Source organism: Opisthorchis viverrini, assembly GCF_000715545.1.
Source record: "Opisthorchis viverrini unplaced genomic scaffold opera_v5_32, whole genome shotgun sequence".
Lineage (NCBI taxonomy): Eukaryota > Metazoa > Platyhelminthes > Trematoda > Opisthorchiida > Opisthorchiidae > Opisthorchis > Opisthorchis viverrini.
Window position 1 is genome coordinate 1710970 of NW_008751687.1, and position 12946 is coordinate 1723915.

Sequence of the window (12946 nt, forward strand, 5' to 3'; positions counted from 1 at the left end):
CTCCTACGACAGCACAATACAATGGTCGCCTACATGCCTGCGAATACTCTGCGGAGGACACTATCAAGACCAAAGGGGAAATTAGATCCAATGGCGAAGAACAATGTCATATACAGGATCCAATGCAAGGACTGCGACAAACGGTACGTAGGACAAACAGGAAGGAAGCTCTCCACCAGAATACATGAACACATCGCCACTAAAAGATACGATCAATTCTCCCTCATCTCCGCACACAAAGACCAAGAAGGACACGAGTTCAGCTGGAGCGGCGTTCGCATACTGGCTCAAGCAAGAACAAAACGAGAACGCGAATTTACGGAGGCGTGGTATTCTACCGAAGAAGCCATCAACAAACACATCGAAATTGATCCCATTTACCAGCCACCAAGAGCGAGAGAACGCCAGAACCACAGAACTCAGAGATGCGAAAGCGACCATACGAGGAACTCATACAAGAAGCAAGAAAGCGTCATTCAAACGGACACATCAATTGGATCGGAGGAGGCGCCCAGTCAAAGCACCAAATCAACCGGCAGATGCAGGGACACTAACCGCCACGGTGGAGGAAATAGGGCGGTACAAGCAACCAATCAAACTCGAGAACGGCAGACCACAACGCAATGTGAATCAACGCCAGGGAGAACAAGCTACTGAAATTAGAAGCCGTTGGGACAACCAATCAACACAAAGGAACCCAGACCACAACGCAACAAGGATCACAAACGGGCCAATAGATTCACTAGACTCGTTACACTTCAGGTAGCCAATCACCTCAGAAGATAACAGATAGCCTTTGACTGCTATATAAACACACGCGGGCAAGGAAGAAGTACCCACCCAACTGCGCACTGACGGTGTCTCCTCTTATGGTGACAAAACGTTTGCAAGCCAATTGCCAAGCTCGGCGAACAGATCAACAGCCATCTGATCGACAACCAATAAACTCACACGAGCTACCAATATTTCACCACATTTCCAATATCATTCCCTTGTTTCCGTTACTATAGCGTTAACGTAAGGACGCAAAACCAAACAACGGCAGCAAAAGCTGATTGCAATAAACCTAGCCCTGTTAGTAACGATACGTTTGCTTCATCACTGAGCGTAAAATCCTTAACAGATCCCTGGGCCCTAATGCTGGGATTGTGAACAGTTTGGAAGCTTCTGTCCAGTCTTCCGAAGTTCTGCAACGGATTTACCTTAGCGTTGTTAGTGTGGGTGGCGGTGCACAGCGATGGGTCGGTAGTTGTTCGTTGAACAGTGTTGTGTGTTAACGCATGTAATTCTAGCCCGGAGTAACCTTCAATCACGTTTGGTTTTTTGGTCGATTTGTTTTATCAGCTGGTGCCTGGCCAGGTTAACAAAGCAAAAAAGAAGAAACACATTGGTATCAGATCAACAAAAGCCACGGAATGGAACCCAGGGGGTGAAGGAAGGGGTCAGTTCTACATTAACCAGAGTAGGCCATGCACGCGGTCACCTGCAAATCAGGATATAGTACACAGACCAACAAACGGAACCTTCCGACCGGCTGATCAAAGGTCACCCCCGGCTAGCAGCACTTATTATAACAAATGAATCACTACTCTTTACGACGTTGTCTAACAACGGTCAAAATGTCTGTGAAATCGTGCCTCAGAAAAGGACAGATAGAAGGATATAAGTACAGCTCGTTCCCAGGTGAGGCATATAGACTTTTATCGCTTGATATCAAAGTGCTGATAATTAATGCAGATCTAATGGACTGCGGTAAATCCCATTTTATGCCCTTACCTGATGGTTGGAATCAGCAGTGGAGTATTTCGATGAACTATTGTGAGCTGACACGTAACGACTAAACAATGAACTAATGTTGAATATAGCCTGTCACATTATCACCATCATTATGGACCCGATGACACCAGTGTTAAACAATGGTGCTTCGCTGCCGTACAGCTCTGATTTTTTAAAGCTTAGTACATTCAATCCTGGCTTTCTATATCTCCAGACACTCATTTAGGCAATCTGGATAGAAATTGACAACAAAAACGCTGTTGGCATTGATTAGCAGCCAGATCGTACAGTCTCTCCAACCAGGTGCAATGCGGATCATGCGGTTCCCATCCTGGATGGGGGGGCTAGTACGACAGTACCCAAAAGTTTCGTAATTTCGTGCCAGGTCGGGGGTTGGCCACCTCTTTGCTTCCGCCGCTTTGAATTGGGCACAGAAAATTGGCAGTTGATTGTTCGGCATGCACCATACATGGCCTAACTAACGCAGCTTCTGGTGCTTCTGGTGTTTTCGGTTGCAAAACTGAAATCTCGCTTCTGATCGTAACAGGGCTGTGAAGCAACTGTGGCCCCGGCTAATCAGTCAACCAAACGAACAGGACAATTAAACTGAACTGAACATTGAACTTGTTTTTCATCACGAGAAAGCACTCCATAAAGTACTTTGGAGGAGCATAATTGTATCGTGCCTTGTGCTTAAGAAAACTCTAACGTTATCAATATAGTCAAGAAGCTTTCGGCAACTACGCCGTTAAGTGCGGTAATTTGATATCCGTTCGTCTTTGTAAGACCATTAGGGCTGTTATACTGAACGTTTCTGTGTGATTCACGAAAGTGTACAAGCAGAAAACAACAACTAATACCGACTCGTCTGTGGACAGTGGTTCATGTCAGTCCATGGAACCAACATTTGCTATAGAAACATTGCTGAGAACTGACCGATTCTAGTTCATCTCTTTAGGCAAGTTCTCCAGAACCAGAAAACCGCACATACGTTCGTTCAGGAGTACCAGTAAACCCCCTAACATTCATCATCATCGTCATCATCATCATCATCATCACCATCATCATCACCACCATCGACAGCATGACATCAGTGTTCAACACCGATGCATCACTGCCGTACAACCATGATTTATTTGAAAGCCTTATTGTGGAGAAAAGAGTAAAGGTGGACGGGGAAGGGACTTAGTGCTAGCTTACCACAATCATTCCGAGGTGCCTGCACCTCCAGACATTCACTCAGGCAATCTGGATAGAAACTGACAACAAGAACGCCACTGACATCGGTTGGCAGCCATATCTTGTAGTGTCCCCAAACATGCACAGCGAGGATCACACGGTCCCCATCCTGGAAGGTGAGTAGCATCGACAGCACCCAGGCGTTTCGTGATCTCCTTCATGCTTCTCTGCCAAGTCAGGTGTTGGCCACCTCTCCTAACATTAGACAACCTTTAACCAAAAAAGAGCACTAGCAACCTGGGCCATTGCACAAAAGAGCACGTGTCAGCTTACTTTTCTCGGCGCTCTGATTTTGGTGTGGTAAATTGAAGAAATTTGCGGCAAAATACGTGTTTCTGTTGCTGTTGGTGGTGTCGTGTTTGTTGCTTCTGAGGATCACTTCTTTGGCACTCCTCTTCCGCGTGTGTTGTGGGGATAGGCCGAAATTCCGATTGCTGGTTTGCGCATTCAGGGAGCGGTTGATCGCACGACTCACTGCCTGAAAATTGTCCTTCTGCGTTTTCCGGTGGTTGTTTTGGTATCGAATCGACCTTAAGCAGAGGATGACTGTCTCGTAATGTCAAACTTTTCGAAGTGGTGCTACTCCCAATGTAGTCCCTTGGAGGCTTATGATGATCAACAGGTTTGAGGAACGTCAAACCATAAATCTAAAAGTTTTTTTTCAAAACAGCCATTTATGAGCGTGGAACTAGCGAACAATAATAACTGGATAAAACATTTCGAGACGATCGGTTAGAATGTATATGCATTATAAAGCTGATTCATATAAAAATTCAGTTTTACACTGCTGTAATCTCTGAATCAACCTAGAAAATTGTTCCACTTTGAAATAGTTTATGTGACCAAGTAACTCTGACAAAAGAATCTGCGATAGCTTATTCCAAACAAATGAGCTATTTCTAACATGGACAAAAGTGATTTCAAAATGAGCTCATTGGAAATTCGATTTCAGCGTTTAAAGTGGCCTCAAAACGTTAACACGGAAAAGCAATGTCTGATTTAGAATATAAGATGGTAATTGTTACTAGATGGACATATGCAGCCGACAATTCCGAATGCGGTTTTATTAGTTTATTCTATTAGTTTTATTAGTCCTTAATGTCACCAAACTGGAACCCGTGCGGTACACCAAAAAAGTTCATGAAACAAAATCTATTAAGTATAATTTGTGGTGGTTAACTGGCACACAACTAAAATATGGTCAAAGCTTAACCACACTGCTTTTCAGCCACACATTACCCCGAATTTCATCGGTCAAAGTTGGGTGGTGAGTCACCTATCAAGTTGTATGAAGGAAGCCTCAATAAGAATGGATAATATACGTGTCGTTGCTGCATAGCCACGACAGAAATAGTTAAAAATATAACAATGGTCTAATGGGAAACAAAACATCAAGAATAAATTGTATCACACCAAATGGCCGTGTCATACACCATAGATGTACGTTGCTACTTTAAATCGTATCAGTTCTACTAACCCCAGGGTTTCCCGGGTACGGCTCGTGAACTATGATGGAATCTTCGCCTTGATTCATGATTTCAGCGTCTTCCTGGGGGAGTTCGGAATCCTCGCCCATTTTACTTTCTTCTTCGAAACTCGACAAACCAGAGTTCGCCGGCAAGCAGTTCACATGCCGTGCATCGGAGAACAGGTCCACTACGGTCTGTAACCGCATTAGTTCTCTGGAACGTCCCGTGTTTGTATTCAACAGAAAGAAGCGTGGGGTGTGCTCGTCACACCTAGTTGGCATCTGGTGGACCTCACCAGTATCATCGGCAGTCCCATCCAAAATGTCCTCTAGCATTTCAGCCGCAAGCCTATCCACAGTTTTGGAATCCTCTTCAGCCATTTCACCAGAGTGTTCAGCTAAAACACAGTTGATGGTTGATGAACGCAATAGTGTGAATGTAAAATAGTGGAGGAATTCGGTACAAAGTATCCAATAAAGCGGTTTACCCTTGGATTTTCCAAAGGGACCGTCGTGGATCTACCTTCGTCACAGACGCTGAGTCATTCAATTAGAAAATTCATTTTTAATTGACTGAAAATTGCGAAGCCATTAAAAAGCCGCGTTCCGTTATTTTTTAGACTAAACGATAGGACATAGCTGTTAGTCCACTTTACACTCTCAAGTCTCCTGCAAACAAGAAACCTAGCACCTATCTAAGCGTAACAGGCTACTCATAAGGTTGCTGAAACTCTGACAACCCGTGACCGGTTCCGTACTACTTTGGTCCCATCAGGTAGGCACCGTCCCAGCATTTCGCTCAACTATATGTTTCACTTGAAGCGGACCGTCATAAACAAGGATTCGGAAAGCAGCGATGTCTTTACATCACTGTTCGCTTCAACACAGCACACTGAGTTGCTGAGAAAGCAAGCAAACAGGTGGGTTAGGGTCAAGATCATGGCGCACGCTACACTAAAAGCGTACGGTTATTATAGCGAGCTAGTGAGTAAATTCTCATGTTACACGACTCTCGTAATCAGTGTGTGGTTAAGCGGCGAATATCTATTGGGTGATTGCGCAACCATTCTCCAATTAGCATCCGTCATCAAATGAATCACAATGATGTTGACAATGCGTTTGTCAAAACCGAATGATTTTTCTGAACTGGCATATTATGGTAGCACCAGGTGACGCTGCCAGCAGTGATACACCGACTTTCGTTGACCCGAATGACAGATCTCAGGTTAATTTTAACACTGTAAGGCAGTTTGCCGGAACATGGGGCACTCCAATAGGGTTCGACGAATTAAATGCTGTTTAGTTTACGCAAGAAGGGCCGTTCAGTTAAAAAAATTGAGGGACGCAAATAATTTTTCGATCCTACCATTCGGCTGACTGATGGCAATTCAGAGTAAGGTGTGCTAGCCACAGTGTTGGACTGGTGTATGCAATTCGCCTACTACATGGTCCACCGAAGTCAACTATGACGTGCGCTACTGGTGAAACTGATCAGTAGAACAAAAACAGGGTTATACTACTGATAGTCGTTTCTTTGAAAGTATATTTTTGTGCTGAGGAATTTCAACTTCTGGAAGAGTTTTCTAGACTAATTCTCCTACCGGTTTCTTCTGGAATACATTAGCTGAATCGGTTGAAACCTTCCTTCAAATAAATAAAATGTTAGAATAAATAAAGAAAGTAAATTAAAAGAAAATTGTGAGTTAGTTTTCCGATGATATCTGGAATGCTGAGTTTTGAAAGCGTAGCGTACCAGTTCACTCTTACTATCCGTTATTTTGTCCTTTTTCTTCATGCAGTTCTCCGTATAAGACAGCAACTTAGTCTCAGTATCACCAAAATACGATGGCCTTCATAGTTTCCGACTCGAAAGTAGCCAAACTCAAATGAGAGTACTGCGGGCTTATTCAAAGACATCTGAAAGACAGCTATTTGTCGCACATATACACTTTTTCAGGCGTTTTCCTGGTGAGCGTAACCATGGTAATTTAAATCAGTGTGCAAAAAAATATTTCTCGTTGCAAACTTCCGTAGGTCTTGTAAAGCAAAATCACAGCGAGCATAATCGCGATGTTCACTGGATTGCGTGATCAACAAGTGAAAAGCAAACCAGATGGGAACGCGATTTTATTGGATTTTCCATGAAATTCAAGTGTAATGATTGCCACTGTAAGTGCTTATCTTCATCTGACGTTTGTTTCAGGGTAATCTAATGTAATTTAGGAAGTTGTAGTCACGTCCGACTGTCTGTGAAAGAGCCGAAAACAGTATTGTTATGAATGGTCATATTCACGCAGTTGTACCTACCAAGCTGGAACGTACGAACCAATATGAGCTATTGTCAGAAAAGCTGCTACACTATTGTTGGCCCAAAATGCGGTCGCGTGAGTCCCTTATTCTTTTGCTGCAGTTTTCGGAATACTGCTTCTTATTTCCGCATTTTGAAAGAGTTGCAGACTACAGTGTTCATGTCAACAGCGTCTCCGTTTGGCTTAGAATTGTTGCATTTTACCAGACTGCGGAATTACTTCAAGGTAGTGTGTTTCACAAATATCTGTTATCTTAGCGACCCACTACCCACTGCTATGACACTTGACAGTGAAATATAAGCATAAATTGCTCAAGCCGGCGCTACATTTGTTTGCCCTGTGAAACGCGTCTGCGCAAAACACGACCTGCGCACTGACACCAAGATTGCGATATACGTAACTGTTATCCTGTCTTCTCCGCGGTAAAGCAGTGAGACCTGAATATTCCAAAAGCCATGTGTTCAATTTCGTGGCCGAGCCACATTGCACTTACTGCGCCAAATCCCCCGGACCGAATTGAACGGCAATCCTCAACATTAAGGTCCCTCACTGCTGGAGGTAGATAAGGTCTGATCTAAACCTAGCTTTGGTGGTTAGGCCACTTTAAATACATACCTGAAACTCGTATCTCAACTGAAAGATGGAGACCGAAATCTGGAATGACTTAAATTGGAAATTTTATTTCAGATCACGGGAAGATCTGGCATTCAACCATTATTCGAACAGGCGTGAGCGATCATGAGAAGCGACGTGATGCAATACCTGAAACATTATGAAGGAGCCGATTCATCCCAATGCAACTTCGCCCATGTGAACTTGCACCAAATGCGGGCGTACTTGCCCCCGTGTGGTAGACCCCGTTGGTAAGTAGTATATTCATTGGTCCACCTGCTAAACGTCGCCTTCTTGGTCTCAGGCAATTTTGTTCTATTTTCTGATGACTATCCGCCCAACAGTTTCTTTCTAAGCGTACAATAGAGGCACAGCCTCGACGGTCTGATAGAATATCAATTACTGACTGAAACACCAGGTCATCATAAACTTTCTGCAATTATCTGAACTCCTCAGTGCCTGAAGACCAAAAAATCACCCAAAATTAGGAAAATTCTAACGACTTCTTTTTGATATTTCAAGTGTGACGTTTACTCAGAAAACTGTCGAAGAGGTGAAGTTGAGCCATGCGAGGAAACAGCGAAGCTGGAGTTACAGAAATTCGGTTTGGGTCATTAAAACTACTTACGCCTAAGATAGAGGCAGATTCGAAGTGCTACATATTTTTGGAACGAATATGGTTTGTTCTTGGGAGATAACGAGTTTTCAGTGCACAATGTTGTAAATTTGAAACTCGGACAGTGCTCACTGCACCATAATATTTTATTTGGATGGAGATGCTGATGAGAAAAAAACGAGAAGAAATCCCAAAGTGGCACTCACAAAACTTTCAAGATCACCGAATAACTCAAGAATCCGATTTTATGGCAGGACAAAGCCTCAGGTCCGGACCACTTACTAGTTTGTTAAAAGAACTAATTGATTAGAGTTCTGGCAATTTTTGCGCACTTCTTCCAAAACCCGTTCTACAAACGTTGAAGCGTAAGCCTTACCCCAGAAAGGGCTTGCATTTCAAGAGAGATAGGATATTTCTTTTTATCGGCCTCTTTTGATGCAATAACAGTGTTATCAGCTTCGTAACCAAGTTCAGTAGCAATTCGTCCTGAATTCAGTTCAAACAGGAGGACACAAATACAGAAAGCATGGAACAAGATTAAACAACTTCATCAGTCGCCTTTCCTAAAGATTCTTCAGAGAATAAGAAAAATAACTTCTTATCTACCTGTCAGTAACACGTTGCAGTTTGCCATATTGTCAACATTGAACATATTTCCACTTGGATCAGTAGTTTCAAACATGACTGAATCTCCATCATATCTCATGGCGTACTCAGTTTGAAAAACGCCAGCTTCCGGATGATCAACCAGTGTCTTCGGGGAGGAGGTGTAGAACACCTTCCCGTTTGACATAATACTCACTTCTCCCCCTTGTTTGGGCTGGAGACAAAAGATACAAGTGCACTGTGAGACCCTGGACCAATTAATCCATACAGTTAATCGACAAGACAAAACAAGGAGCACCTTTTTGCTGGTCCTTGAATAGCAATGTATGTGCTCAAGACAGTCGCGATATGCCCAAAATTTCACCCGGTAAGATTCTCGAAATCATTCACGTCATCCTTAGCTGACACAAAATCTTATGTGATTTGTCCTCCACTACTGGCTTTTTACTAGTCATCCACATTATTGAATACAGCCTTCAAAAAACGTAATAGTTACTCGAGGGAAACGCGCCGGAAATTCGAGTCCCTAAAAAACTTCAACTGGTCTCTTCTTTCATGCACCGTTGCCTATGGAAGATGTATGCACCAGTTTGTGGAGTTTCTTCAATTAGAGAGCGTATCCTACGGCGAACACTAGGATTTACCAAAGTCACTTCGTCCGAGTGGGCTACAGTACGTTGAGAACCTGCTTAATTTATCTCAGGTTATCGTTCTGATTAGTCTATCCAAGTGTAAGTTCAGGGACGACTGCATCCAGTGTATATCATGTGAGTGTTGTTCTAACTACATCGTTTGAGATTTTCGTCAAAGGAATTCAATTTTTGTGTAAAATCACGGTGATTTCCACAGTCTATAATGTATACAAAGTTAACCGTCAATCGTAGATCCCCGTCGAGCTGAGGCCTCAAAATATTCCGTGTCTGGAGAACGATGCCTTACGAAGCTTGGACCTGCATGTTACAGTAAGCAGTTGTCTTCTTCAGCTTTCACTAGTTCAGTGAAACAAAAATAGACATCTCCTTTTGGGGAAGAATCCCGCAGGCTAAATTCCTTGATAGGCTACGTCCACATTTTGCCAGACTAAGGGAAGTAATTACGTCATAATCGCACACAGGAGAAAAGACAAACACATACAAATTGCAGAGTCAATTCGGGGCATGAACGCAAGATTTTAAACCCTTCTGGCGAATAATTCAAGAAAAACGTGATTCTATTGAAATATACAGTGAAATTTTACGAAAACGCCTCTGAATCTTTACTATTTGGTTTGTTCTCTTAGTATCATTACCCAACCAATTCGACTCTATATTTTCATGCAAGAACTTAATTTCTGCCCTAAAACGTGCGCTCAAAAAGGGTTTCATTTAAAAGAACCCAACCCGCTGGCAGCATCTTTGTTTTGCTAAAGCCTCTAAGAAACAAGTAGACCTGTTCAAAACATTTCGCTGATAACTCGTCAGGCAAATGCCATTGATAACGACAGTATTTGTCAGTCAACCGAACGAAAAATACTGTAACCCGTTGTGTGTGTTTGCGTGAAACCACTAGCTTCAGTTTAACTCCCACCTCCCCATCTCTGAGTTGCTCGTAATTCTTTGAGAGTGACAAAGTTGAAAATTTCGATAAACTAAAAAATAACGCTGGAACAAATGCAAATTGGTAACCAAAACATTCTCCGAACAGAACCATTCTTTGTGCTCCCATGGTAATCAAATTTTCAGAATCAGCAAGGTAATAAATCGTTTTCGAGGAGAATAATTATAGAGATTGTCCTCGAGGAAACAAAGTGGGGAAGTCTGGATTAGCAGTTCAAGTGTGTTCTGGAAAATTATTTCTACAGGCTTTATCTGTGGTTCTACTGGTTGTCGCCTTTATTCGGGCTCAGAAAAACAGGAAGGCGAATAATTTGGTTTCACCTACCACTAACAGGTGCCTGCCATCTGCCGTTGAAAACAGTTTTGAACCTTCGATGTCCTGAGCAAACAGAGAAGTTTCCAATTCTCCAGTGGAATGATCAAGCACGATCGTTGGAAATCCTGGGCATTCTGTACGAATCACGAGTTGAGCTGGTAGTTCTCTACATTCGGTTAACCAATTAGGATCAAATTTTTTTCCACAGGCTTTTGTGAATGATCCAACATTATTCTATTTGGTAAAACGAGAAATGAAATATTTCTGGGATGAAAACCTACGAAGTTAGGGTTAAACAGAGTTCAAAAACGATACCATTACTTGTAAGAAAGTGGATGATAAAAGTGGCAAAGCGTAAGCAATCGACTATTGAAAGGAAATTTTTCTTGGACAGTCGAGTAACTTTTTTACTGTTCGCTGAGACAATTCGATCTGCCTCGTTGATAACCCACAACTAGTACCTAGTATTACATATATTGAAAAGCATCGGTCTAGGCTATAAGTGTAGCATTGTTAATCCTTGCTTAATAAAGTGATCCAATGCCTCGCTGATTTCAATCCGAAAAGTCAAACGGTGAAATATCAAGGGTATCGGGAGGGGCAGTCGTGATATCTTCCGTAAAAACTGCCAGATGCAGCGGGTAATAGTAGGGGCTCTCTCTATCTATCGAGTCTCCGCTACCAAGGACAGAATCCTGGAATTTCTCTCCTCGGTATCCCTCGCGGATACTTCAGGTAGGCACAACCAACAACACTATTGCCACAGGTGAAAGCAGTGGGGTTTTCTTACCATTGTTCGAAAGTTCAGTGGTGCTAAAACGATAGAAGGTGATCTTCGGAACTCTTATCAGCGTTTCCCACCATGAATTCGAATGATCGTGTGGCTTTTATCACTGGCCACATGAAGAACGTTCAGTTTTTTTCGACCAAATCACTTTGCATAGCTTTACTGAAGACTCGTCCACAGACGACAACCTCCCTCATTCTTCTTGGGGTCCATCAGGGAGGCGCGATTCCCGAGTTTCTGCCAGCCTCATTCATATTCTACTTGAACACCAAATACTGTAGGGCTGGAAAAATTAGACTGGTTTTGATGAGGAATTCGACTGGATTCCACGGGATCCCTTATTTGTGCCAATATGATGAGCTCAAAATAGGGGTAAAACTGGGACGTTTGTTCCGTCAAGGAAGTATACTGTAATGTCTCGCATACCGCATCTGCTAGAACTTGGAAAATATGTGAACACCTTTTAGATGAAGGTTATCAGAAACCTGAACTAAACCTGCCTTCAGGCTTTTTTCGAATGAAAACATGCTGCACAAAACCCAACATCATACAACAAATGGCGTATGAACGTTTAAAGCTAGTTGACTTGATGAAAGTTCATAATCATTCAGTAGGTTGTTACACACTGAGATTACTCCATGACTCACACTAGATGCAGTCAAATGACACGAGCAACGTGAAACTGCTTCGCCCTCCGAAAAGTTGCTCAGACGATCGACATTCCTCGAGGTACAGATTCCAGTTGCATGTAGTCCAAATGTATAACGTACCCGATAGTGAACTCTTCTTCTTATCAATGTGGTAAGTAGTGCTCCAAGTATTTTGGAGGACGAAAATTCATATTGAAACCGTTTCTAAATTATATTGCTTATTAATAAATTCCACTCAGTTACATTTTGTCATGTTTACTCCCCCTCCCTAGAAAATAATCAGGAAGAAACGTGAAGTTGAAATCGGTGTGCACTTGTTCCGGTTTGAGTAATTTGCTACTCAAAATACGGCCAATTCAGAATAATAATCAAAATGTCTGTCATACATTTTTGAAATGAGAATAGCCCTTGGTGGTTTTCAGTAAGAGATATAAATTCCATAAATGTGACATCGTTCACAGGGCGGTGATTCGATTTCAGCCTCAAGCCATTATAAGGTTTTTTGTCAGAGTGATGCAACCCGTAGACGGGTTATTGTAGAAAGAGAATTTTTACACTGCAAAACGGTAAAACCTAAAGCTTGGGAGATACGGAGTCTGTTGGTGCTACTCAGAATGACGTCTAAATCACCCTTCAACTAGCGTTCTGGAGGCGTTGCCATGTCATATTGGTCCCACCATGGTGTTTAGGACTCCTCTGGTTCAGCCAACCTAAAAATAGTCCTCAGTACGTGGTCCTTGGGTCGCTACTGACTCTGGCTTTTGTTTGAAAGAAGGCTACATCTTGTTTTCACCGTATTTTAATTTGTTATGAAAAATAAGGATAGGAACCTCCCTGCCGACCGGAAAAAGCAAAACACTGCCTTTCCTTCGGCTAACTGCAGCCACGATAACAGGCTGCCTAGTTGACCGTGATGGGTTTGCATAGGGTAGGCAAAATGGTACTTCGACAAAACAGTTTCACAACTGTTCC

The 12946-nt window shown here is 42.7% G+C and overlaps 1 protein-coding gene across 1 annotated transcript in view; it reads right to left on the reverse strand.

Annotated features, from left to right (window-relative positions):
• Positions 1 to 2733: 2733 nt before the first annotated feature.
• T265_13031 (hypothetical protein) overlaps positions 2734 to 12946 on the reverse strand; it is a gene marked incomplete at both ends in the record, with an annotated part of 59763 nt that continues 49550 nt past the window's right edge. The window contains 6 exons of the mRNA XM_009166823.1: positions 2734 to 2920; positions 3016 to 3225; positions 3289 to 3545; positions 4493 to 4881; positions 8627 to 8840; positions 10547 to 10771. Coding sequence (XP_009165087.1) covers positions 2734 to 2920; positions 3016 to 3225; positions 3289 to 3545; positions 4493 to 4881; positions 8627 to 8840; positions 10547 to 10771 — 1482 coding nt within the window. The remainder of the gene's footprint in view (positions 2921 to 3015; positions 3226 to 3288; positions 3546 to 4492; positions 4882 to 8626; positions 8841 to 10546; positions 10772 to 12946) is intronic.